At 40.6% G+C, this 25,676-nt stretch overlaps 1 protein-coding gene across 2 annotated transcripts in view; it reads right to left on the bottom strand.

Moving 5' to 3' along the window:
* The window catches only part of OCA2 (OCA2 melanosomal transmembrane protein), a 296,067-nt gene that overhangs the window by 218,111 nt on the left and 52,280 nt on the right, over positions 1–25,676 (bottom strand). For both annotated transcript variants that reach the window (XM_088454034.1, XM_088454035.1), the window contains exon 2: positions 22,225–22,508. In XM_088454034.1, coding sequence (XP_088310160.1) covers positions 22,225–22,481 — 257 coding nt within the window. In that variant the 5' untranslated portion in view covers positions 22,482–22,508. The remainder of the gene's footprint in view (positions 1–22,224; positions 22,509–25,676) is intronic.

Here is a 25,676-nt window from a genome sequence, read left to right as displayed (position 1 = left end):
TGTGTGCACAAAATATGGTACATGTTGAAATTAATCCACTCCCAATGGTTGGACTGTTACTTGCGTTATAAGAAATAACAAATCCTGAGGAGAGCCTTAGTGGGGTAAGCCATTTTGCTATCACATCCATGAGTTTTTCCAACAGACAAACTGGTATGCCTCTTAATGAAGTCAGTTTGCCTGTGAATAAGCTGGGGTTGTGTGTTGGATACTGCTGCTGCTGAAGGCTATACACCCACCCAGTGGGTTATGACAGTCATGTAATCTTTAGTGTGACCAGTACCACTTGTCCACATATCTGCACTTAAGTGGATAATCGGTACAATGGCATTTTCTAGGCAAATAACTCCTGGAAAAATGGAATTTAGATGCAATATGGTAGCAAGGATGCATGACCTCAACTAATTGTCTAAAACCAGATACATTGATGGCAGATATTGGATGCAGATCAAATGCTAAGGCAGCTATCGTGGCTTCAGTGATCCGCTATGCTAAAGGATGGTGGTTGACATACTTGGTTCCTTTTGCAAATGCTTGTTTCAGTGTCAATTGCTGTTTGAAACTACTTGGGCCCCTTCTGTGATGAAGATACACTCCTACAGCCCTATCTTATAAGGATTCTTCTTAGGAATCCTGGATAGGGGTGGAGCCAAATTGTCTTTGCAAATTAGATACAGGACATGCCCAATGTCAACAAAATATACCATACCCATAGGAAGTCAGTGGTTGTTCTTTGACTTTTAGTAGACCAAACTACTGCACACTATATTTGCAACATACAGTACACTAGCTTTACCAACATCAGTGCAGCATTACTTCAGAGGTTTGAGAAAAAACATTCTAAAACTTAAGAACAGAAAACAGTGGAAGCATACCAGAAGTGATTATACTACTACTACCACCACCACCTGGCTATGATATGCTGATATATTTGCAGAAGCATCATCATCATCAGCCATATTTATTAAAAGATGTCATTTAAATACTTTCCTGACCATTTGCTAGTGCACTGCCTGTACACGCCCAGTGCTGCCTGGGAATAATAAGTGAAAAACACAGTTAATTACCCCCAAAATATTGAAATGCTGGCATAGAAAAAGTAAAATATACCTTATACAATAAATACACAACAAAAACTACCAGTGATTGGCTCTAACCCTATGAACCTTTCCTTTGGGCAAAGTTCAGATATTAACAGTGGGCCTGATTTAGAGCACGACGCTATTTGCGCTCGCTCATTCAGAAAAAGGGGCCGGCTATTTAAATTGAGCACTCGCTCTTTGCGGTCTGTTGACGCCTCTATGTCTGAGCGAGCGAACGAAACATGCGCTCGCTATTTTGTAAAGACACCCCCTGGCCGCTCACATCCTACATCATCTCCGCTATTTATTAGAATAATTGAGTACATCGAAAGGCGTCTGAACTGCTCACAGTGCTTGTGGTTGGATTTTCCTACCGCAATCATGCGAACAGTTCAGGCTAAGAAACAACCAAGTGACGTGGTCGATGACGCTGCTTTGTTAATTATGCACACCCTTAAAACGCCCGTTTTGACCGTTTGGCACGCCTGCATTCGGATCTCCACTCCCCGTTTTCAAGCACCTTTCACTGTTACCACCCACAAATGCCTCATCCTGTCACTCAAATTAGCAGGCACTCGCTATTTTGCGAGCACTCGATTTCCGACTGCAATGACTGGTTGGCGCATGCGCATTACGACCCATATGCATGCGCAGTTGTGCGAACATCGCTTGGAGCGAACGAGCGGCCGCTTACGAGCGGCTCTGAATCAGGCCCAGTGTCCTTGTCCTGATGTTGTACTCCTATATTTGTATGGCTACCTTTTTCTAAATAAATTCACTCATACAAGAATCATAATTAATGGGCTGTGAATAAATTACATTTATAGATTTTACTGTACCATGTAAAATTTGTCAAACTTATTTAATGTATCAGCTAAACGGTCATGACTTCAACACTTAAGAATTAGTTTAGAACTATGGTTTGAGCTGATTTTAGGTTTTCTGTGGCAGCATATGTGGACAGAAGCACAAACCTGTCCACCACTACATAACTGAACCTAAGGATGATAGATGATCACAATTTACTTTACTACATTACTACATTTTTTCTGAATTTTTCAATATTAAACTTTTGGCTTTGGGGTGCCGTGAAAATAATGCAGATACTCTAGGATGCCTTGGTTCAAAAAAGTTTGGGAACCACTACCTTATACACAAATACCTGAGCATGTTTTAATCATACCAGCTAGACTACTGTACCACTCTGTGGTTTATTACAATTTAACACACGTCAACCAGTTAGAAATATGGCACTACTTGTACACCTTTCCATCCACTTTTCAGGTTCTATTCCACTTTGATGGACTATATATTGTCTGCTTATTTTGCACAGGATAGAAAAAAAATGCAGAACAGCATTCAAAATGACACTGTTAAGTATTCAATTCCATAGCAATGCTACTCATCCTGTCTAGGTACATCCGCAAATTACCTGCTACTCTAGACAATCTCTTCTCTTATGTAAAGTTATGTGTGGATGTATAGTGGGGATGTAATTGGGTAGGATAGCTTATAAAGATTGTGTGCGTGGTCCTCGAATTTGATAAGCTTGTCTGTAGAAATTAATTTTTAGGGAACACAAATGGGAATGGGAGCAAGTAATGCATGTGGTTGAGATCCATAGATGTTGTGCAGAGCAGAAAGGTTGGGAACTATTTTTAGATCAGTGAAGAGATGTATGTTGGTGCAGTTTGGTTAATAGCCTTATGTGTAAGTATTTTATATTTAATACGGTAGAAGCAGGTAAGCAATGGAAAGACTGACATAGTGAAGCAGCAGACAAACATTTTGCAAGGAAGTTCAGCCTTGCAGCTGCATTCAAAATGGATTGTAGTGGCGAGAGTCTGTTTTGGGTAAGACCAGTAAAGAGACTACTGTAATAGTCAATGCGGGAGATAATGAGTGCATGAATTAGAGTTTTTGCAGTGTCTTGCGTCAGATATGGTCGTATTCTGGATATGATTTTTAGATGTATGTAACATGATTTGAAGACAAACTGAATGTGGAGAACGAAGGATAGTTCAGATTCAAAAGATGACACCTAGGCAGTGAGCTTGTGGGGCTGGTTGATTGTCGACTTACAATATCAACAGTCAACAGTGATAGAAATATATTTGCTGGTGGAAATATTAAGTCTGTTTTGGAAATGTTAAGTTTGAGGTGGCAAGATGACATCCAAGATGAAATGGTACAGACATTCAGTAATGCAGACCAATACAGATGGTGAAAAATCTGGGAAGAATACATAGATTTTAGTATCATCCCCATACAGATGATACTGAAATTTGAAGGAGCTGATAAATTTGCCAACAGATGTGGTATAGATTGAAAAAAACAGAGGATTTAAGACTGAGCCTTGCGATAGTTCAACTGATCGTAGTAGTGAAGAGAAGGTGGGTTCAGAGAAAGAAACACTGAAAGAGCGATTAGGTAAGTACTGTAGGATGAGAAACAGGATAGGGCTGTGTCCCCCAAACCTAGGGATTGTAGCGTTTGTATGAGAAGAGAGTGGTAAAATTCAGCAAAGAGATCTAGAAGATTAATAAAGTGAGTGAGTAATGGACTTTAGACTTAGCAGTGATCAGGACATTCAATACCTTAGTCAGTGCTGTCTCAGTGGAGTGTTGGGAACAAAAGCCTGAATGAAGTGGATCCAAGCAGACAAAAAGAGAGAGAGAGTAAGAGAGAGATTAAAGATTTTTGTTAAAGTTGGGATGAGCACAGGAGACAGAGCTCTACTGATTTGTGAGGATATATGATCAACAGAAGAGAGAGTAGGAAGATGAAGAATGTAGATACTTAATCTTCATTTGTGTTACTAAGGGGTCTATTTACTAAGCCTTGGAGATAACGTGAACGGAGAAAGTCCCAACCAATCTGTCATTTTCAAACACATCCTGCAACATGTCAGTTAGGAGCCGATTGATTGGGATTTTATCTCCGTCCATGGCTTAGTAAATAGACCCCTAAATGAAGAGAAGGTGCTAGAGAGTTCATGAAAGGGATTGAGCAGGCTACTGGCTAAGGAAGAGCATTCATATTAATTTTGGATCCGATCAATCTATAATAGGAAGCAAGATCTTGTGCACTGATATTAGCTGGTGGGTTTGGTGTGGCAGAGGAAAGAAGCAATTTAAATGTATTGCAAAATTTTGTATTAAAAATATTACCTCAGTTGTGCCTGTGAGGGTGAAACAGACCATGGGAGCTGGATCATATCAGCATGGAGTTTTACTGAGAGACCACCATCTATATGAGTGCTGATAAGTTCTTCTTTTCAGGCTGGGCAACCTGCCAGCCCCATTGCTTAGCGGGCAATTCCAGGAACATGGCAGACCAGACCAACATTATCTGGGTTCAGGGTCCCCTAAGCTTCAAAACCCCATAGCTACACCCATCTGTATACTTGTTCAGTGGTAAATACTTTGTTTTTTTGCAGCAAAAACTTACATTTTTCAAAGCTTTTTCTTGTAACTACTAAACCATAAGCAACTCCTTGTCCATTTTTCTAAAAGTGGTCAAATACATGTAACAGGTTCTGTAACAACGGAGATCAGCATGTATATCCATTTATAGTTTTTCTCCAGGAAATAAACCATGTAATAATACAATACAACATAATCTTAAAATGGTAATGCTGAACAGTACAAGGATTTTACTAGGTGAAGCTTTTTCAACAAAAGACCAAACTAAATTAAACACATCACATGTAGAGCCTGCAAAACATTTTCATAAAATATGCAGTACAACAGAAAATACTTTCACACAGCAAACAATTATGGAGCAATGTTTGCAGGAATTCTTAAATGTACATTCCAAATATCCGGGTTTGGGAGTAAATCTACAGGTCATAAATTTTATATTCTTAAAACAAATGTGCAGTTTTGTAACAGTTTGAATAAAACATTTATTGACCTTGTCTATGGTCAACATATTTAGGTTTCTACTAGACAAAAGAATAAAGATTTGTACTCCATTTAGTGAAGCCAGAGTATACATTCAATTTGGGATGTAGGTATGTTGTGCGGCCGCCGGTCACAATACCAAGGGCAGAATGCCAGCTAGGGATTTATGATAGGCATCAAAATACCGAAGCCTATCATAATCCTGACGCGTGCCTGAACTAGGTTAGTCCGGGGCGCCCATCCTGTTAGCCGCGAGGGATAGGTTTAGGGCAGTTAGTAGGGTTAGCATTAGGGTTAGGCACCCCTAGGGGGGAGGGTTAGGCAGCCCCAGGGAGAGGGTAGGGTTAGGCACCCCCCTGGATGGTTAGGCTTAGGGAGTGGTAAGGGGGGTTAGGGTTAGGCATCCCCAGGGGGGGGTTAGGGTTAGGCACTAGGGGGGAGGTTAGGGTTAGGCACCACTAAGGGAGGGTTAGGGTTAAAGGGTGGGGGTACAGGGGAGATTAGCATACTTACCTGCCTCTGTCTGGATTTTCATCCTGTCAGCCAGCTGCTGTCAGGGTTTGAACCGGTGGCTAAATAGCTGCCGGCATTTGAATCCCATTCAATTCAACCTACTGGATAATAAACTCAGAAAATGGTTAAAAAGTTTGTATTGTGTTTTAATTCCTATAACATGAGACGCCTCTGCACTAGGACTATAAGTGGTAGCAGGGTTGTAAATGATATAACCTAATATATAGATTTAGCTTATATACAGTAGATTGCAATCTACAGATTTCTCCAGTATTGGTCATATAAGATGAGGAAAATAATAGAATAATACAGAGGTTCCCAAACTCTGTCCTCAAGGCACCATAACAGTCCAGCTTTTAAGGCTATCCATGTTTGACCACAGGTGACTTAATTAGTACCTCAGTCATTTGATTTAACCACTTATGCTCAACTATGGATATCTTTAAAACTGAAACTGTTGGGGTGCCTTGGGTAACGCATTTGGGAACCTCTAATACCTCTTGCTAACAAATTTTCTATTGCTGCTAATATTAATGTAATATAATATCTGCCCATTTAATATGTTCCTATACTCCAAACTAGTCCCATCAAAATGAGTCTCATTACTACATAAAATCTACAATACAGTATATTAGTTCCCATTATATTAATAATCCTACATTTGGGTGTGGTATGATATGTTGACATGGTTATAATGTTGATGTTAGCAGCCATCCTGTAGACCAGTGATGAAATGTTGACATAATAGAATATCAAAATATTGTCCTTAGTGGCCCAGTGAGTAATTACTTGGTTTCTAACAGCAGCAGCAAGTCCAGTGTGGTTTATGGGTCTGGCAGACATATGACTAACTTTCCGGTCAGAGCTGTGATCTCCCCTATCCTCATCTCTTACCTCACCCCGCAGCAGGGCCGTAGCTAGTTGTGTGTGAGTTATGTGACCGCATAGAGTACAGAGCCCTGTGGGCAGCACATCTCTGTCCCATGGCACTGGCATCGGCACCCTGCAGCCAGAATCACTGCTGCTATGCCACCCACTTTTGATGCTCCAGACACAGACATGCAGCATGTACCGGCCTTCAATACATCCTAAGGATGCACAGGGTAGTGCTGTAATTCCCGCCCCCCTTGGCATGACATCATGCACTCAGGGAGCATGGCCACCACAGGACTCAATAAAGTCCTGTTACGGCGCTGCCCGGCTGTCTAACCCCAATGTCGATGTTCTCACTGGAGATGTGCGGAAAGTTCCAAACTTTGGTCAGATCTTCCTGCCAAGTTCGGATCTCAGAAAGAGGCAAAACATCAGTACAGTACAGATGTCCATGAAAGATGATGATGTTTGGTCTGTGAAAGATGGCGTTTTGCCTCATTCTGAGTTCCGAACTTTGCAGGAAGATCTGAGCCAAAACCAAACCACACAGCTAATTCTGAGAATGTTGACACATTGCCGATCAACATTTTAACAAGGTTGGCATAACAACTGTGGGGGCATTATGAATTTCGGCAATGACAATGTAGACCTTTTTACCAAAACCTGAGCCGTACATGTGCTTGAGACAGCACATTTCCTTAATATCTCCTATTGCACTGCATCAATTTCTTACCACACTATCTGCTAGGCTGCTCTGAACTGGATAGCGATGGAAGACAGACTCATCTGCCACCTGCTTAGTCTGCTTAATTGGTAGACATTCAACTACATCTTGTGAAAAGACTGACAGGCTGTAGATTGGCAAGGGGGCTTGGACAGGACCGATGTTGGGTGTATTGTAGTAAGAATAGCTTGTAGCTTAGTTAGAGAAGCTGCTGAAGCATAAAATAAATAAATGGGAAATACATTAGGTCATTCATTGGTATAAATTCGGTATATGTCTTAACATGTATATCATTGATACTTGATGTCAGAGGTTAAACTAAATTGTTTATAATACAGGAGTTTTGAGAATACTTGTATAACTATGTTCATGGGCAGTACCAATAATTAAATAGTTGCAGGGGGAAAAAAAGTACAGTACTATGAAAATCAAAATAAAACTTCTCTTGCCACCGGGGCAATTCAGCATTTCTCCGGCGCGGTGGCAGCTAATGTGAAATCAGCTGCACCTGCGAGCGGCTTCACTGCTCCTTTTCGGAGCAGTGAATCTTTTCACCGTGGTGTGCATGCGCGACCTACAGGTCACGCATGTGCACAAGAGCCCCGACATCCGGCGGAAGGAGCCAGACAGGGGCGGAGGGATCCGAAAGGATCCCTTCTCGCAACCCGGACCTACTTCCCATAGGGAAGAGTGGGTTGCGAACCACAAGCGGGGGTATTCGCCATCTGAAGATGGCGAATGCCCCCGCAGTCAAGCTCTGAAAATATTATATTTTCGGAGCTTGATGAATTCTGTCCCCATACTAGTGTATGGGGACATCGGGTCATTCCGCAAACAGAAGGTAAGTAGGAGATATCTGTGATATCTCCTGCTTTACCTTCTTAATGAATGGCCCGAATACTTAATTGTCACAATTGCAGGTGAAAATGTGCTTTTTCACCTGCTTTTGTGACAATTAAGTGATGATGAATAGGCCCCTACGACTGTTTGACAGACAGAATTTTAGGTGGATTATAGGGGTATAATACACAAGAGACAAGACCATTAAGTTTGGACAATGAACCATTTAAATTTTGCTACAAGTGATACAATAATAGTGACCCTATATTTCTGTGCAGTAGACAAAAGAACCTTTATAATCTACAAAGGGTCCAATGTTTTTAAATTTGATTTGTGATTTTGATCAAGAAAAACAAGATTCTTTGTTCCAACTATCAATCTATAAGGTGCACATTTTTAGCCATTTGTCGATTTAAAAAAAGGTGAAGCCAATGGTGGTCAAAAATCTGACTAGCTATTTAAATCGATTCATACACACTAAGTGTAAATACCACTGAAACAAATGGGCAAAGCTCCATAAGGACTTTTCCATTACTAAATGTAACAGAAATGTATGACATTTGGACACGCTGCAAGAGTTGTCAGAGGTTTCCTAAATGATCCAGACTTCTTTTTGCTTTTTCATGTGTCTACAGTTCCCAGGACACTTCATTGACCTTTAAACTCATAAAGAGATTTGGTAGTCTTTGAGTGGTTAAGTCTCATGATAACAGTAATTACTGTATACGGAAAATTGAATGCATACACTTATATTGTATTGATGAAATAGTAGAAAACTTAGTTATTAAAGCGTTCACAGAGAGAATCTGGGAAGGGGTAGGGGGAGGACACACTTGTAAGGAGCACATCTCCCTCCTGCCTGTGACTTTGGGTTTTTCTCCAAGATGTAAAATAACTCCAATACTATATATTAGCAGTAGCACAATTCACATAAGGACAAGGATACTGCCATGGATGAATCAAAGAAATCTGGATTGTCAGGTAATTTGCTCGTCCTCCTTCAGATCAGCATATACCAAAGGATAAAACACAAGTAGTTGCTTAATATATAGTGGGCTCCTAATTAAATTCCAAACTAAGAATTTCTAACACATTAGAATTTGCAAACAAAAACATGACAACTACATACTGCCTCATCTTTTTTCCCCTTCATATTACTGCAATAAATAAGATCATGCTAAATGTTGCTTCTGATGACATTTGAATATAAATACAATAATGCTAAGCAAACCATACAATAATAAAATAGTAATAACAGAGGTTAATGATATACAATAATTTGGGGAATAAAACAAAATTAGAATCTGGTAACTGGAAAACTGCCACATGGCTTACGTGATCGTTCTCGTCTTGGTTAGATCGGCTGTTCTGTTCAATTGTCTACTGAGAGTGAGTGTAGCAGCACTCCGTACAGTGTTGCCAGATGAGGGGTTTTCTCCAAATTTGGAGGTTTTCAAATGGATTTGGCAAGAAATTTGGAGATAACTCTTCTTTGTTTTTGTTTTTTGAAAAGCAAAAATATATGTGGGGCCCCAAAATCTTTTAACTGCTTAGGGCCTCTAAAAGTTTTAATCCAACCCTGCATCAATCTGTTGCAGCATGCTGTTTCTCTCCAGCAGGCTAGACTAGCTTTGGTTACCTCATGGTCTTGGTCCACCAGTCACACCACTTGCTGGATTTGAGGACCCAGTGGACCTTTAGGTATTGGGTGAGATAGGCAGACTGTCCTTGGAGTGTTTTTTTTGTTTCTTTTATGAAATCTCGGAGGCAAATCTGTACTTTGAAATACATATTTAGTTATTCCACACTTGCCAATATCACACACTCACACTTTGCACAATAGGTGCGGCATGCACACACTCAATTGCGAGGTCATAGTTTCTACAGTTGTTTTATTATATAGATTCATTCATCAACAGTTTTTCAAGAAATAATGGCACTAGAGAATAAATTTGCACTCAGTGTATTAACTGCTAGTCCCGTATACATCCAATCCTGAAGGGATTCCAAGATAGGACAAATAGAAGGACTGTTGGTGCTTGGTTCCTTAAGGTGCACCATTTTGTAAAGACATCCCAAAACTTATTCAGTGCTTTAAACATAGACTGTTTCCCAGGCTTCAGTAGAATGAAAAATCCCTTTTGCTGAAAGCCCCTGATATTTAAGGATGATCAATGTGGTAGCCAGGCCATCAGTTTTTAGTTTTCTGGGTTCGCATGATATATGACCTTGTATAGAAAATGATTGTAATATCTGGAGGAACCATGGGTGGCACATTGCTAAGTCTAGTACCTCTGTATGGCCAAAAGGGTAGAACACAGTACAGGATGGTCCATAAGTGTGGAAACACCCTTCTAAAACGGATATGAGTAAGGAAATATTAATCCAGTGTCTAGGGGGTATCCGTTTGATATGTCACATGACTACTAGGGGTATATTTACTAAAGTGCGGGTTTTTAGAAGTGGAGATTTTGCCTACAGTAAACAATCATGTTCTACTGGATCTGGCAACTGGATCCCTTGCAAATATTTTTTAACTTAATAGCATTCCAGGATTAATTTCTAGCCTATCCCCTCTTCAGTTTTTGGCAGTGGAGATATTTGAAAATTGGCCTTTGGAGAATTCCTTGTTCTTTTGCCATTGAAAAATCTGTACTGATGTTTGTTTGGTGGTGCTTACAACAATTTCAACCAGGCATTTACAATCTTGTTTCCCTGCATTCTACACATGGGCTTTAACGCAATACAAATATTCAATCGCATTCTGAAAATTTTAGAATGAGGGCATCTCATTTATGCCCAAAGAAACATACCCATCTTCCCACTCCCAGTGCTCCACCTGGCACTTGTTGTAACTTCATGTGCACCGGCATTGGGAATGCTGGCTAAGAATGCAGAGGCACCCTGCTATGGCACTGAATATAGTGAATGCTGTATATAAGCAGTTAAGCACATTCATTCTATGAAAGACCTTTACATTTAGATTTTTTTTTACAAATCATTAAATAAGCAGAATAGTCAAAATATTTGCTGATCGTTGTATTATTTGGAGTTGATGAACTAAAAAAAAAATAGTGAGACGTCCTGCAATACAGTAGCTTGAATTATGCACATATATCAAGATATAATAAGAAAAGACATTTAAAAGCACAAAATCAGCTTGCAGCTTCCTTGAATTAGACATAACCTACAGGACATCTTGGTGAAACAATGTGGAGGTTAACTTTTAAAGCTCTAGCACAGCAGTTTCCCTGGCTCATTTTCCTTGGCATTGGGGCAGAATACATTGGAAAACATTAACACAGGTGCTGCTGCTAGCATCTCACAAAGTAGCATTGCTTGCAGCAGTGACAATGATCCTTCAGCGTATTATAACTGATGTACAAATTACTCTCAAAGGCTTAGAAGACTCTTCTCATTCTTGGCAATATCTCAAACTGATCCAAGATGAATAATTCATGTTTCACCTCTGTAGAAAAATGCATTTAATCTCCACTTCTTGTTCCAAGAAAATATATTCCCTGATTGTGATTGACCTCTCTTCACACAGTGTATGGACCCTTATTCATATAATTTTATTTTTAGTAAAAACAATTAGGAAGGAAAAATCTTACGCAATTATAAGTTTAAGTGTAGTATCGATGTAAAGTGCACATGAATACACACTTATCCAGTTCTTACAATGAGCATTTCTAAAAAAAAAATCCAAATTCATGAAATTACACATTAAACAAATATATCTAACTAATTGAAAAACACAGGGAATGTGCAGTTCTGCTTAAGAAAGTGAAGTTTGCACTTAATGGAGGCATACCACTCTTCTTTTAACAATTGAAAAATAATAAAAATTTTAATTGCAAACTATGTCCACATTAGATGATTTTACAAGACTGATATTTACATACATTTTGGTTTGACGAACTGTAGGCATTTCAAAAGAGTTGCAGATTTCTTTGTATTGAACTATCCCAATGCACACCTTACTAATCAACCCATTTAGTACAGTACCAATAGTGAATGTAGTCTAATCACAATGTAGACTATGCACAATACAAAAGCCTCATTAAACTACAATACAATGATACATTATCTTGAGTGACATGTGGTACACCACTTTTTTGTGGTTAGACCAGTTTGTGAAAACAAATTTTATAACATTTCCAGGCCAAGACCCAAATACTGTGTATGACATCCAAGTTCAGTGTTTCCCAACCTTGGTCCACAAGGTACACTAACAGTTCATGTTTTAAGAATGGCCATACTTGAACACAGGTGACTTAATTCGTACTGTACATCAGTTACATTGATTAAAGCATCTGTGCTCAAGCATGGATATCCTTAAAACCTAAGCCGCACAACCTCTACCTTCGTTCCCCATCTCCTACAGTGCCTACAATGAACAATTAGTCGATCAGTGTAGGCACCCTCCCTCATCCCCGAACATGGCCAATCTGTCATTATCAGCAGATTGACCGGCATGTTCGGGCAATGATTGATGTTGGAAATGACCAGCGGGAGCGCGCATTGCTGGTCATTTCCGACATTATAGTGCATGATTAATGAGCGATTGCATGATTATGATGTCATAATCATCCAATCGCTCATTAATATCGCCTAGTGGATGTGCATCTCTAGACTTTTAAGATGGCCATACACCAGACCAACTTTCCTCCAACCATTCCAGTAGTTGGTTGGAATGCAAATCCAGTAATGAATGGAAGCAAATGACAAGTTGGGGGGCACACAGAGAATATTCACAGTGCGGGGGGAAGCCCGGGGTCAGCCCAACATCTCGGAGATGCTGGGCACACCACATAGTGATGTAATTGGGGTCGATACCACACTGGGGAAGGCGCCTCCTTGCAATGCTTACCGCATTGCTCCAGCCCTGGTGATAAGCCACATCACATGAGCATACCTCCCAACATTTGTCCCTCCTGACTTGGAACTTCCGCATGTGTGCCCAAAAAAGGGGCATGACCTATCTGTAAAGTGGGTGTGGTCTGATGTGTGATGATGTTTGTCCATGAAAGACGTTGTTTTGCCTCTTTCTGAGTCCCGTTATTTGCGGGAAAAATCTGAACCTGGCGTGGAAATCCAAACTAATCTGAACCTGCTCATATCTACTAAGAACTCAGGGCCTGATTCAGCTTTGGAAATAGAGTGAGATATCTCACTCAACTGATCATCTTGGTGAAACCATGTTGCACTGCAGGTGGGGCATATTTAAAATGTGCAGAGAGATTTAGATTTGGGAGGAAGGTGTCAAAACTGACATCTAAATTGTAGAGTAATAATAAAGCTGTGCAGTATTTGTGGGCTACATTCAAAAGCAGCCAGTATTTACCCTACATGCAAAAAAATGTATGTATGTACACCCCTTGCATTGCAATATGGTTTGTCCAGCTTCACAGTTACTGTACGTGCTATTTCTCACTCTATTCCCAAAACTGCCTTAGGGTGTGGTCATCATGTACAGTCAGGTGCATAAATATTGGGACATTGACAGAATTTTCATATTTTGGCCTCTATTCACCACCACAATGGCTTTGAAATTAAACAAACAATATGTGCTTTAACTGCAGACTTTCAGATTTAATTTGAGGGTAATTACATCCAAATCAGGTGAACGGTGTAGGAATTACAATGGTTTCTATATGTGCCTCCCACTTTTTAAGGGGCCAACAGTAATGGGACAAACTAAATAATCCTAAATCTAAATTTCATTTTTTAATACTTTGTTGCAAATCCTTTGCAGGCAATTACAGCCTGAAGTCTGGAATGCATAGATATCACCAGACGCTGGGTTTCATCCCTGGTGAAGCTCTGCCAGGCCTCTACTGCAAAATGTCTTCAGTTCCTGCTTGTTCTTGGGGCATTTTCCCTTCAGTTTTGTCTTCATCAAGTGAAATGCATGCTCAATTGGATTCAGGTCAGGGGATTGACTTGGCCATTGCATAACATTCCACTTTTTAGCCTTAAAAAACTCTTTGGTTACTTTTACAGTATGCTTTGGGTCATTGTCCATCTGCACTGTGAAGCGCCGTCCAATGAGTTCTGAAGCATTTGATTGAATAAGAGCATATAATATTGCCCGAAACACTTCAGAATTCATTCTGCTGCTTTTGTCAGCAGTCACATCATCAATAAATACAAGGGAACCAGTTCCATTGGCAGCCATACATGCCCACACCATGACACTACCACCACCATGCTTCACTGATGAGGTGGTATGTTTTGGATCATGAGCAGTTCCTTTCCTTCTCCATACTCTTCTCTTCCCATCACTCTGGTACAAGTTGATCTTTGTCTCATCTGTCCATAGGATGTTGTTCTAGAACTGTAATGGCTTTTCTAGAAATTGTTTGGCAAACTCTAATCTGGTCTTCCTGTTTTTGTGGCTCACTAATGGTTTACATCTTGTGGTGAACCCTCTATATTCACTCTTGAGAAGTCTTCTCTTGATTGTTGACTTTGACACATATACATCTACCTCCCTGAGAGTGTTCTTGATTTGGCCAACTGTTGTGAAGGGGTTTTTCTTCACCAGGGAAATAATTCTTCTGTCATCCACCACAGTTATTTTCCGTGGTCTTCCGGGTCTTTTGGTGTTGCTGAGCTCTCCGGTGCATTCTTTCTTTTTAAGAATGTTCCAAACAGTTGATTTTTCCACACCTAATGTTTTTGCTATATCTCTGATGGGTTTGTTTTGATTTTTCAGCCTAATGATGGCTTGCTTCACTGATAGTGACAGCTCTTTGGATCTCATAATGAGAGTCAACAGCAACTGATTCCAAATGCAAATGTCACACCTAGAATCAACTCCAGACCTTTTACCTGCTTAATTAATAATGAAATAACGAGGGAATAGCCCACACCTGTCCATGAAATAGCCTTTGAGTTGATAGTCCCATTACTTTTGGCCCCTTAAAAAGTGGGAGGCACGTATAGAAACCATTGTAATTCCTACACCGTTCACCTGATTTGGATGTAATTACCCTCAAATGAAATCTGAAAGTCTGCAGTTAAAGCACATCTTGTTTGTTTAATTTCAAAGCCATTGTGGTGGTGAATAGAGGCCAAAATATGAAAATTCTGTCAATGTCCCAATATTTATGCACCTGACTGTATATCTCGCATACAGTATCTCTATATCTCCCATGTACAAATCCTGCATTTCTCCCTGTATCAAGTACATTACTGTGAGAACAAAAATTCTGTTTGTATTTTATGCCAAATCACTTTACCGTGTCATATGTCACACTTTAAACTTACAAATTGAGCTCTTATTAATAAATACTACATTAATTTGGAATAACATCTTATTATGGTCTGTCTCTGGGGGAACAGTCTCTGCTTCTCTGCTGTGGTGTGCAATGGAGAAGTAATGAGAGTGCTGCTGAAGAGAGAAATTGGGACAATAGCTACTCCAGCCACATGCGCCAACAGAAGGTAACATAAGGCCTGTGATAATTTTTTTACCATATCATCATAAACCTATATCATTCGATGTACCATATGTTTCCCCACAATCTTTTAGGAACAGCAGAAAACAAAGATCTGAGAGGTTTACGTCCATTGCAGGTGTTGGTTATCTCAGTCTTATTTTTAGAAATGAGCGGGTACAGTTTCCAGAGATCCGAACCCACCCAAATTTAGCAGAACCGAGTTTGATCCAAGCAGGCTCAGAGTTTCCCGTCTGGCTCGCATATGGAAACCAATGCAAAATGATAGAGTCTGAAATCTCGCGGTTCGTGAGCTTTCGTCTCTATGATCAATGCAATATATAAGGGACCACGCGACGGACGCCATTTCACTCCGCCTGTGGAGACTGAACAGGGATAGTGGGTCGTATAGGGCTGGGAGAGGTGCTGTCTGCTGTGTCCTGGGCTGGTGACTGCTGATCCATGCTGGGCTGGTGCCTGTGACAGCTGTCACTGTGCTGTCTGCTGTGTCCATCTGGGCTGTTGCTGATCCATTTGGACTGTCTGTGCTGTCTGCTGTGTCCTGGGCTGGTGTTTTTCATGTCTGCTGTGTCCATCTGGGCTGGTGCAGAACTGTAGATACATCTGGGCTGGTGCTGTGTCCATCTGGGCCCAAGTTCTGGACTCCAAAAAATATATAAAAATATAAAATATATAGAAAAAAAAAATCAATCAAAATGTCTTTTATATTTTTCTGTGTGTGTGTGTGTGTCTGTGCATGTTAGGCTTAGCCGCACAAGATCTAGCAAGTCGGCAATGCAAGCTAGTGCTGCCCGACTCCATTCGTGATCAATCTGTGCTCTGGGCTCAAGTTCTGGAGAATAACAAAAATATAAATCAATTGTCTTTTTTTCTAATAATTGTCTGTGTGTTTGTGCGTGTTAGGCTTAGCCGCACAAGATCTAGCAAGTCGGCAACGCAAGCTAGTGCTGCTCGACACCAGTCGTGATCAATCTATGCTTTGGGCCCAAGTTCTGGAGCATAAAAAAAATTTAAATCAATTGTCTTTTTTTCTAATAATTGTCTATGTGTCTATGCGTGTTAGACTTAGCCGCACAAGATCTAGCAAGTCGGCAACACAAGCTAGTGCTGCCCAACTCCAGTCGTTCTGGAGCATAAAAAAATTTAAATCAATTGTCTTTTTTTTGTCTAACATTTTTGTGTGTGTGCACGACTGCATGTGTGTGAATTTTGTAACTGCACCTTGGCTAAACTATTGGTGCTTGTGACACTGCTTCAAGACCGCAGAAAATATGGAGGGCTGTCACATGACAGGAGAGCAAGGCCAAGAACCACATGTTGTAGCTGCCGCTAGCAGTGCAAGGACGTCAACTTCCTCATCCTCTATGAAGGCCCATGCCCCAGGGCTTAAGTCAGGCCATCGATATGGTAAAGATACTTGTACTGAAGTTGAGAAAAAAAAATTGAAAGTAAATTTGCCCTTCACTACATGAAGTGGAAAGGAAAGGATAATGCATTGGCCTTTCTTTAGGAAGACTGCTGGTTTTGATAGCCCTTTGGAAAAAAACAACTGTGTGCCCTGAGAAATCGAATTCACAAATCCCAGAGGAGAGTTGCAAGTGTGTCCACAGTTGCCATGTGTGAGCCAGACCTAAATACTAGTGTACTGGATGATCCTCCAAGTTCCAACATTTGTGTGCCCTCTATAAATGTGGGGAAGGGCAGTCAACATCTTGCAGATGTAGTCTTCGAGGATGCTTCTGTGGAATTTCACATGGAGGAGGAGGATATTTTGGTAGTTGAAGGTGCTAAGGATGATGAGGATGTTGATGATGAAAATGTTGATGCCAAGTATGTTCTTTGTGTAAGTAAGGCAACAGCTGTTGCCCATGGATTGAAAAAGACAAAGCCCGTTGTTGTCATGCTGGGGCAAAAGACAAAAAAATCAACTTCTCACGTGTGGAATTATTTCAGCCCCAGTCCGGACAACAGTTGTCAAGCCATATGTACCCGTTGCCAAGCAAGAGTGAGTAGAGGGAGGGACCTAAACCACCTAGTAACCTCCTCCTTGTTACATCACTTGGAGCGCATTCATCAAATATCAAAGTGTTTGGCACCAAGTTCCAAAACTCAAAAAGTAACAAGTCCTGTTTCACCTACTGCTTGCTATCTGTGAGATCCAAGCACCTTCGATCTCCAACACCAACACCTGCATAATCAACATCCTCATTCGTCATTGGGAGTAGTCCTGCTGCATCCAATGTTGGTATTCAAAGCATGATTGACTCCTTTCCTATCCGTGATTCCTCAGAAGGATCCTTGTTGACTACGCCTGTTGCTACTGCTGTTGCTGTGACTGGATCTTCATCCCAGAAGGGGACCAGGATGAAGACTACTTGTAGCGTATCCTCCAAAAACAATTAACTGTCAAACAATCTTTTGCAAGGTCAAACAAGTTTGACAACAACCATGCAGTTGCACAGCGGATTGCTGACGCCATAACAACTATGCTGGTATTAGATGTGCGTCCAGTATCTGCCATTACTGCAGTGGGTTTTCAACAGTTAATTAAGGTCCTGTGTCCTCGCTACCAGATCTCTTCTAGATTCTATTCCGCTAGAACAGCAATTCCAAGTCTATACAAGGACATTAAAAATAACCTTACTAATGTCCTCAGAAATGCCATTATGCCCACTGTCCACTTGACCACTGATATGTGGACAAGTGGGACAGGGCAAACTAAGGATTACATGACTGTGACAGCCCACTGGGTAGGTGTATTGCCTACAACAGCAACAGCAGCAGCAACATCTACCAAAAGACAGCTGATACAGAGGCAGGCTACTCTGTGCATCACCGGTTTCACTAAGAGGCATACCACTGAGAACCTCTTAGAAAAACTCAGGGAAATCATTGCTAAATGGCTTGCTCCACTTGGACACTCCTCGGGATTTGTGGGATTTCGGACAATGCCAGCAATATTGTGAGAGCAGTACATGTGGGCCAATTCGAACATGTCCCATGTTTTGCTCACACAATTAATTTGGTGGTGCAACGTATTTTAAAATCTGACACGCTCATGCAGGAGATGCTCTCGGTGGCCCGCAAAATATCGGGACATTTTAGACATTCAGTGACCGCTTGTCAAAGATTCCAGCAGGTACTGTTAAATTTGTCCTGCCATCAGCTGAAGCAAGAGGTAGTAACTCTATATGCTTCAGCGGATGGAGGAACAGCAAAAGGCCATCCAGGGCTATACAACGGACTATGACATAGAATAATTTCCGTGTTGTGCAAAGTTCTCAAACCCTTTGAACTTGCCACACGTGAAGTTAGTTCAGACACTGCCAGCTTGAGTCAGGTCATTCCCCTCATCAGACTTTTGCAAAAATAGCTGGAGAAACTGAAGGAGGAGGTGAAACAGAGCGATTGCGCAAAGTATGTTGGACTGGTGGATCAAGCCCTTGATTCACTTAACCAGGATCCATGAGTCGCCAGTCTATTGAAATCTGAAACATATTTTTTGGTGACCATTCTGGATCCTAGGTTTAAGTCCTACCTTGTGAGTTTTTTTCCAACAGACCGAAATCTATAACTGTGCAAAGAGCTGTTGGTAAAAAAATTGGTATCTGCTGCAGCTGCATGTGAAATGGCATCATCTCCTCCCTCAGTTTCTGCAGCTGCCAGGAAAAAACTAAATTTTCTTCCCAGCATGCCTGCTGGTTATGCAGATCGTTCACCAAAAAATTACATCTGGTCGGGCCTGAGAGAACTGCCTACTAGTGACATGTCATCTACTGTGACTATGTGTGATATTGTCTCCATTCACAGAATGGTGGAGGATTATTTCAGAGATAACATCCTAATAGGCATGTCAGACAGTCCCATTCAGTACTGGCAGAAAAAAGAGGCAATTTGGAGTCCCATACACAAACTGGATTTGCATTACTTAAGTTGACCACCCTCCAGTGTGTACTCCGAAAGAGTTTTCAGTGCAGCTGGCAACCTTGTCAGTGATCGGCATAGGAGGTTACTTCCGCAAAATGTGGAAAAGATGATGTTCATTAAAATGAATTACAAATTCCACGAGGAAGACCTCTACCAACAATTACATCCAAAAATTGCAGAGGCACCTATGGTAGATTCCAGCGGGGACAAATTTATATTGTGTGTAGAAGAGGATGTACACACTGACAGCCATGACAAGGATGAGGATGACAACAACATCTGATGTTGTAATGTAAAGCCAGTTTGTGTATGGGATCATTTCCATGTACAATGCACATTGGCAGCTTGTTTTAACTTAAGGGGTCCAAACAAACCAATCATTTCAGCCACAATTGGCAGTCCTTGTCGCTGAAATGATTGGTTTGTTAAAATGTGAATGTCCTGTTTCATAAACAACATAAGGTTGGGTGGGAGGGCCCAAGGACTATGCCATCTTGCACCTTCTTCCTTTCCATTATTAATGTTATGGTTGTTTTAGGAACCAATGATTTGTTTTTAAATTCATCTATTATCAATTTTACAGCCAGGGTCTACACGAATGAATTTCTTTTTATTAATTATTCAGCCAGGGGCTGCACCCAATGAATTGTTTTTTAACTAATTTGTTATCAATTTTACAGCCAGGGGCTGCACCAATGAATTTCTTTTTATTATTAATTATTCAGCCTGGGGCTGCACCAATGAATTGTTTTTTAATTAATTTATTATCAATTTTACAGCCAGGGGCTACACCAATGAATTTCTTTTTATTAATTATTCAGCCAGGGGCAGCACCCAATGAATTGTTTTTTAATTAATTTATTATCAATTTTACAGCTAGCGGCTGCACCAACTATCAACTATCAATTCTTCAATCCTCAAGGGTATCCTAACCATCATATTTGCATAGTCCTCAACTCTATTAATAATTATATCAATCAGCTTTGAACCAGCAAGCTGCATGCAACCTTTTGGCCCTTAACTAGATGAAAAAATCATTATTGTGAGGTGGTCAAAATTGACTGGAAATGAGTGGAAATAAATGTTGTTGAGGTTATTAATACTGTAGGAACAAAAAAAGGACCATTTTATGTGATTTTAGATGTTTTTTTATTTTTTAAGAAATAAATCCACATCAAAAACCAAAACATGAAAACAAAACACGGTGAGGATTTGGCAAACCAATCCAGATCCAAAACCAAAACATGGGGGTCAGCACACATCTCTACTTATTTTGAGGTCTAGTTTGTGGTCACATGATATTTATGTTATTTGGGGCATGTTTCTTTACCAGATTCTCACTGGTGCCAGCTTCCTTAAATAGCCATTAGTTACAAAGAAACCTTGATAGTTATAGCATTCACACTTTAGTGTTTGCATGCTTGTGTCTGTGTCATGCTGGTACCAACTTTTTGCTTGTTACTTGTATTCTATTGCTGCCTGGACCGACCTATGTCTGTGACGCTTATATATTTTTCATGCTTTTGAACTATTAACCGATTTGTGCATGTCTTCATACTGCACATTTCTATCACAGGGCCCGATTCAGCTTAGGACGGAATTGCAAAGCTTCATGCAGGCAGCTTTGCAATTCTGTCCTTGCAATTATGGTAATGCAGCAGGAGGCATCACGCCTCCTGCATGCATTACTTATCCGAGCTAAATTGTACAACGCAGCATCGGATAATCTGAGAACATTGGCCGGCTACAGTAAGTGACCCATGAGGTCACACAAGCCGGCCACTGCAGATGAGAGAAAGAGGTTATGAAGTCTCTGATGGAGATCCTGGCCTCTTCTCTCCCCCCCAACAACAGCAGCATGCCTCTGTTCTGGGAAACTGAGGCAGTCACCACCCCCACCCCGCCTACAAACGGCAGCAGACTGTCAATCACTTACAGTCTGCGTGCGAACACGCAAGACCCGTACTGCACATGCGCAGTATGGATCAGGTGCCTGTGCAGATTCCCGAGTAATGGGAATCTGGGTTCAGCAGTGCACTAGCGTGCACTACTGAATCAGGCCCATAGACTGCTGCAACCAGTTTGTACAGTTCATCATACTGCATGTTACAAACTACAAACTACAGTGTCTGCTATCCCACTAAAGTTTCATGTGACCATATAGCTTATGCCCACATTGCTAAACATTAACATATTCCTGTACTGCTTTTTCCACAACTTCTTCATCTGCCTACTCCTCCCTGCTGACCAATCGCTGTGTCCTACTGGTGCATAATCTTTCTCTGCCATCATCGAACCTTAAACTAGTATTCAGTACTGTCAATTATAACCTGTGAAGTTCTCACTACCCAAGATGAAGTCCTGCGGACAACAAAATACCAGCGAACATATTGAGTTCCCGGGTAGTGGTGAAAATCTTGTCAAGATCAGTTCTGATAACTTATCAAGTGAAGTGGTTTGCGCAACAACTACACAAGTAACATATACAAAGATCATCATACTTCTCTCCTGATGCTGGGCCAATTACACCAAGTTGATGTTCTATTACCACTCACTTCAACTCCACATCAAAATGTATTTTGGTTCTCAAGACTAAATACAGTAATGGTCATACTGTAGTGAAACACACTTTTAAAATACCTTACTGCACACACACATACCTGCAGCAGTTGTACTCCGCAGATAATTATGCTATGCAATCCAGTATACACACCTGCACCTGCTTAAAATTTAAATGACTACCCTGTAGTACATATGAAGAACGTTTTCTGGCAGTCTCGTCTTTGCAAATGGCAAAGATGAAACAATACTGCATTTGCTTGTTCATCTGTATTTCCATATTGTAAGGTAGTCTTTCCAAATGATTTAGCAGAAGGAAAAAAGAAAACCCTTACCTTCCCTGTACAGTACCCAGGCCAAATTGTTCACCAAAGGCAAAACAATCTTGACCATTCTGATAAGACTTCTCCTGGTCACCCTTAGAGTCAGCCACTCTGCGGAAGCCATCTAGATGTAATAGCTCATTGTAGTTACCAGCCACATCTTCTGTACCCACACGTCCATTCAAGCTGGGATGGCGAGTAGCATTCGTCTGAGCACGCTCCACTTCCAGTTTAACACAAGTGACATCATTATTGTTTTCAAGGTACATTTTACTGTTGGGAAGCAATCTTCTAAACTGCAAGATCAAAAAAAAAATATATATATATATATATATAAAAATTAGAACATTACAGATGTCGACCACATTTTAAAACCATAGCAAATGATGGAGTAATAGTAATAATTTAACAGTATATTATTAGAAAATGATTTAGAAGACTGTCAAAAGAAATATTGGTCATGTTGTTACGGATTTCACCTGCAGCTGCTTACCTGGATATTAAGGTAATTAAATGAATTCCAATGTGGGCAGCATAATTACATTGGGTTTAGATTTGCAACATACAGTACTTCGCTTTGTGATCTTTTTACAATTATTCAACCACAACCGCTAGGGCACTTGGTGGGAGATATGAACCTTCAAATGAGCGGCAAAGTGGATAAGTGTAGAAGATACCCATAGCAACCAATCAGCTTCTATGATTTGACAGAATGTACTTACATTGGGTTTAGATTTGCAACATACAGTACTTCGCTTTGTGATCTTTTTACAATTATTCAACCACAACCGCTAGGGCACTTGGTGGGAGATATGAACCTTCAAATGAGCGGCAAAATGTGGATAAGTGTTGAAGAAACCCATAGCAAACAATCAGCATCTATGATTTTATAGAATGTACTTAAAAATGCTAGGTTAGAAGCCAGTTGATGTTTATCTGTAACTCTTCCACTCTTTAGAAGGTTTAATTAAATTCCTCAAAGTCATAAAACAAATGTGATTGTTAGAATAATAAGAATTGGGGCTGGATTTTATTAATCTTATGCTAAACCCCCAAGGTCACTATGGCCAAAGTTACCCATGACTCCAACCACCATCATGCCCCATCTGAATGGCGAAAAGAACAAATATAGCAGTAAAGATTAATAGGATGGCATAGCGGTGTTCCTTTTCAGCTGCCTGAAAAGGCATTTCTACTGTCACCTAATCTGCCACTAACTGCTATAGTAGTGTTCATTCTAGCACCCTGCATCTGTCACAACCCATGAAGTTTCTCTTTCCTGCATGGGGTGTCGCTCTCTCCTCTGTTGCTTCTAGCACACTCAGTTGATGCAACCAACTGCTGAGATACAGACCACTGTGTGCTAGAAGCACCAGAGCAGACAGCAACACCCCAGCAGTGGTGTAATGTGGGGGGGGGTCGAGCGGGGCAAGTGTCCTGGGCACCTTCTGACTCGGCGGTGTGGGGGGCACCGCCAGCCGCAGTCTGGTCCATGGCACTACACACTAGAACAAACACACCACCACCAGATAGACTTTTATTGGCTGCTGCACCCAGGGCCAGAGCAGGGTTGGAGCTCACTCATGATCTCCACCTTCCGGCTCCAGCAGTGGGTGAAGGGAGAGACGTCATGACCTGTTGCATGGGTTATGGTAGGTGCAGAGTGCTAGAATGAACACTAGCTATAGTATAGAGACTAGAGAGAAGAATGTAGGGGCAGGAGAAGAAAAGCATTCCACCATGTCAGTCACCATAGTTATAGTGATTGTAGGGAGGTGAAAATAAGACTTCTGTATCTCTGCAGTCTTTCTGCAATAAATTCTTACCCCTCTCCAAGAACAGTGGGACATAGGCCTAGAGTGACGTTGAGATGTGTATCATTACCACACCTACTGTAGGTCAGAGGTACTGCCAAAAAGGTTCTCATCTTGCATGAGAGAAACAGCCTGGATACCTATATATCTTTATACCAGTGTACTTTAAAATACTTCTTTATAATGCAACATTAATATGATATAATTATGTACAGACACACAATTTTGTTTTGGGACATTGGAGCATTGCGAGAAATAAAGAGTCACAATGAAGGTGGCAGAGAAGCCATATTAAAGTGTGCATGAGTAGGAATAAAAGGCATATATCTTTCAAAGCAGAGCCGCACAACAATTTAGCTTGCAAAACATATAAAGTAACATGACTTTTAATTGTATTTGTTTCTGGGTTTCTACTCTAAACATGTCAAACGTGAATCTATAAAGCTGTAAAAAATAGTATTAATAGCTCCAAAATACTAAAGGATGATTTATAACATTATTTTAAAACACCTATCATTGTTTGGCTCTTCAAATATTGCTCCTTTTTATTTTTTCCCCTTAATAAGGATTAGAGTGGCACAGTATATTCTTCAATATGTGGGGGTTGGTAGACAGGAATATATTTGCAGATAGTAATCTGGTGTGGGAGACTGAGTTTAGCTAGCATTACTAGGTAGAAGACCAATCATTGCTCTGTCAAGCAAGGTCTTGTATGTCTGACAGTGTGCAATACGTGTGCCCCCACCCCAGTCCCATTGTTTCCCTACATAGACTTGATCCTGTATTTATTTTATTAACAGCTATTTATATATTGCACACATTCTACAATGCTTTATAGAGAATATTAAGCAGGAGATTTAATAAAGCTTGGAAAGAGATAAAATTGGAGATAAATAGCACCAACCAATCAGCTCCTAACTGTCACTTTACCGGCTGTGTTTGAAAAATGACAGTCAGGAGCTGATTGGTTGGTGCTATTTATCTCCAATTTTATCTCTCAACAAGCTTTATTAAATCTCCCCCTTAGCAATTCACATCAGTTCCAGTCCCAATGGATCCTACAGTCTGCCACATGTACATTATACAGTCAGGTCCATAAATATTGGGACATTGACAGAATTTTCATATTTTGTCCTCTATTCACCACCACAATGGCTTTTAAATGAAACAAACAAGATGTGATTTAACTGCAGACATTCAGATTTAATTTGAGGGTAATTACATCCAAATTAGGTGAACGGTGTAGGAAATACAACGGTTTCTATATGTGCCTCCCACTTTTTAAGGGGCCAAAAGTAATGGGACAAACGAAACAATCCTAAATCTAACTTTCACTTTTTAATACTTTGTTGCAAATCCTTTGCAGGCAATTACAGCCTGAAGTCTGGAACGCATAGACATCACCAGATGCTGGGTTTCATCCCTGGTAATGCTCTGCCAGGCCTCTACTGCAAAATGTCTTCAGTTCCTGCTTGTTCTTGGGGCATTTTCCCTTCAGTTTTGTCTTCATCAAGTGAAATGCAAGCTCAATCGGATTCAGGTCAGAGGATTGACTTGGCCATTGCATAACATTCCACTTTTTAGACTTAAAAAACTCTTTGGTTGCTTTTGCAGTATGATTCTGGTCATTGTCCATCTGCACTGTGAAGC

The sequence above is a fragment of the Taudactylus pleione genome, unplaced genomic scaffold (assembly GCF_031769625.1).
Source record: "Taudactylus pleione unplaced genomic scaffold, aTauple2 ptg000609l, whole genome shotgun sequence".
NCBI lineage: Eukaryota > Metazoa > Chordata > Amphibia > Anura > Myobatrachidae > Taudactylus > Taudactylus pleione.
Note: the sequence above shows the minus strand (reverse complement) of the source record. Positions and strands in the feature narration are given on the sequence as shown.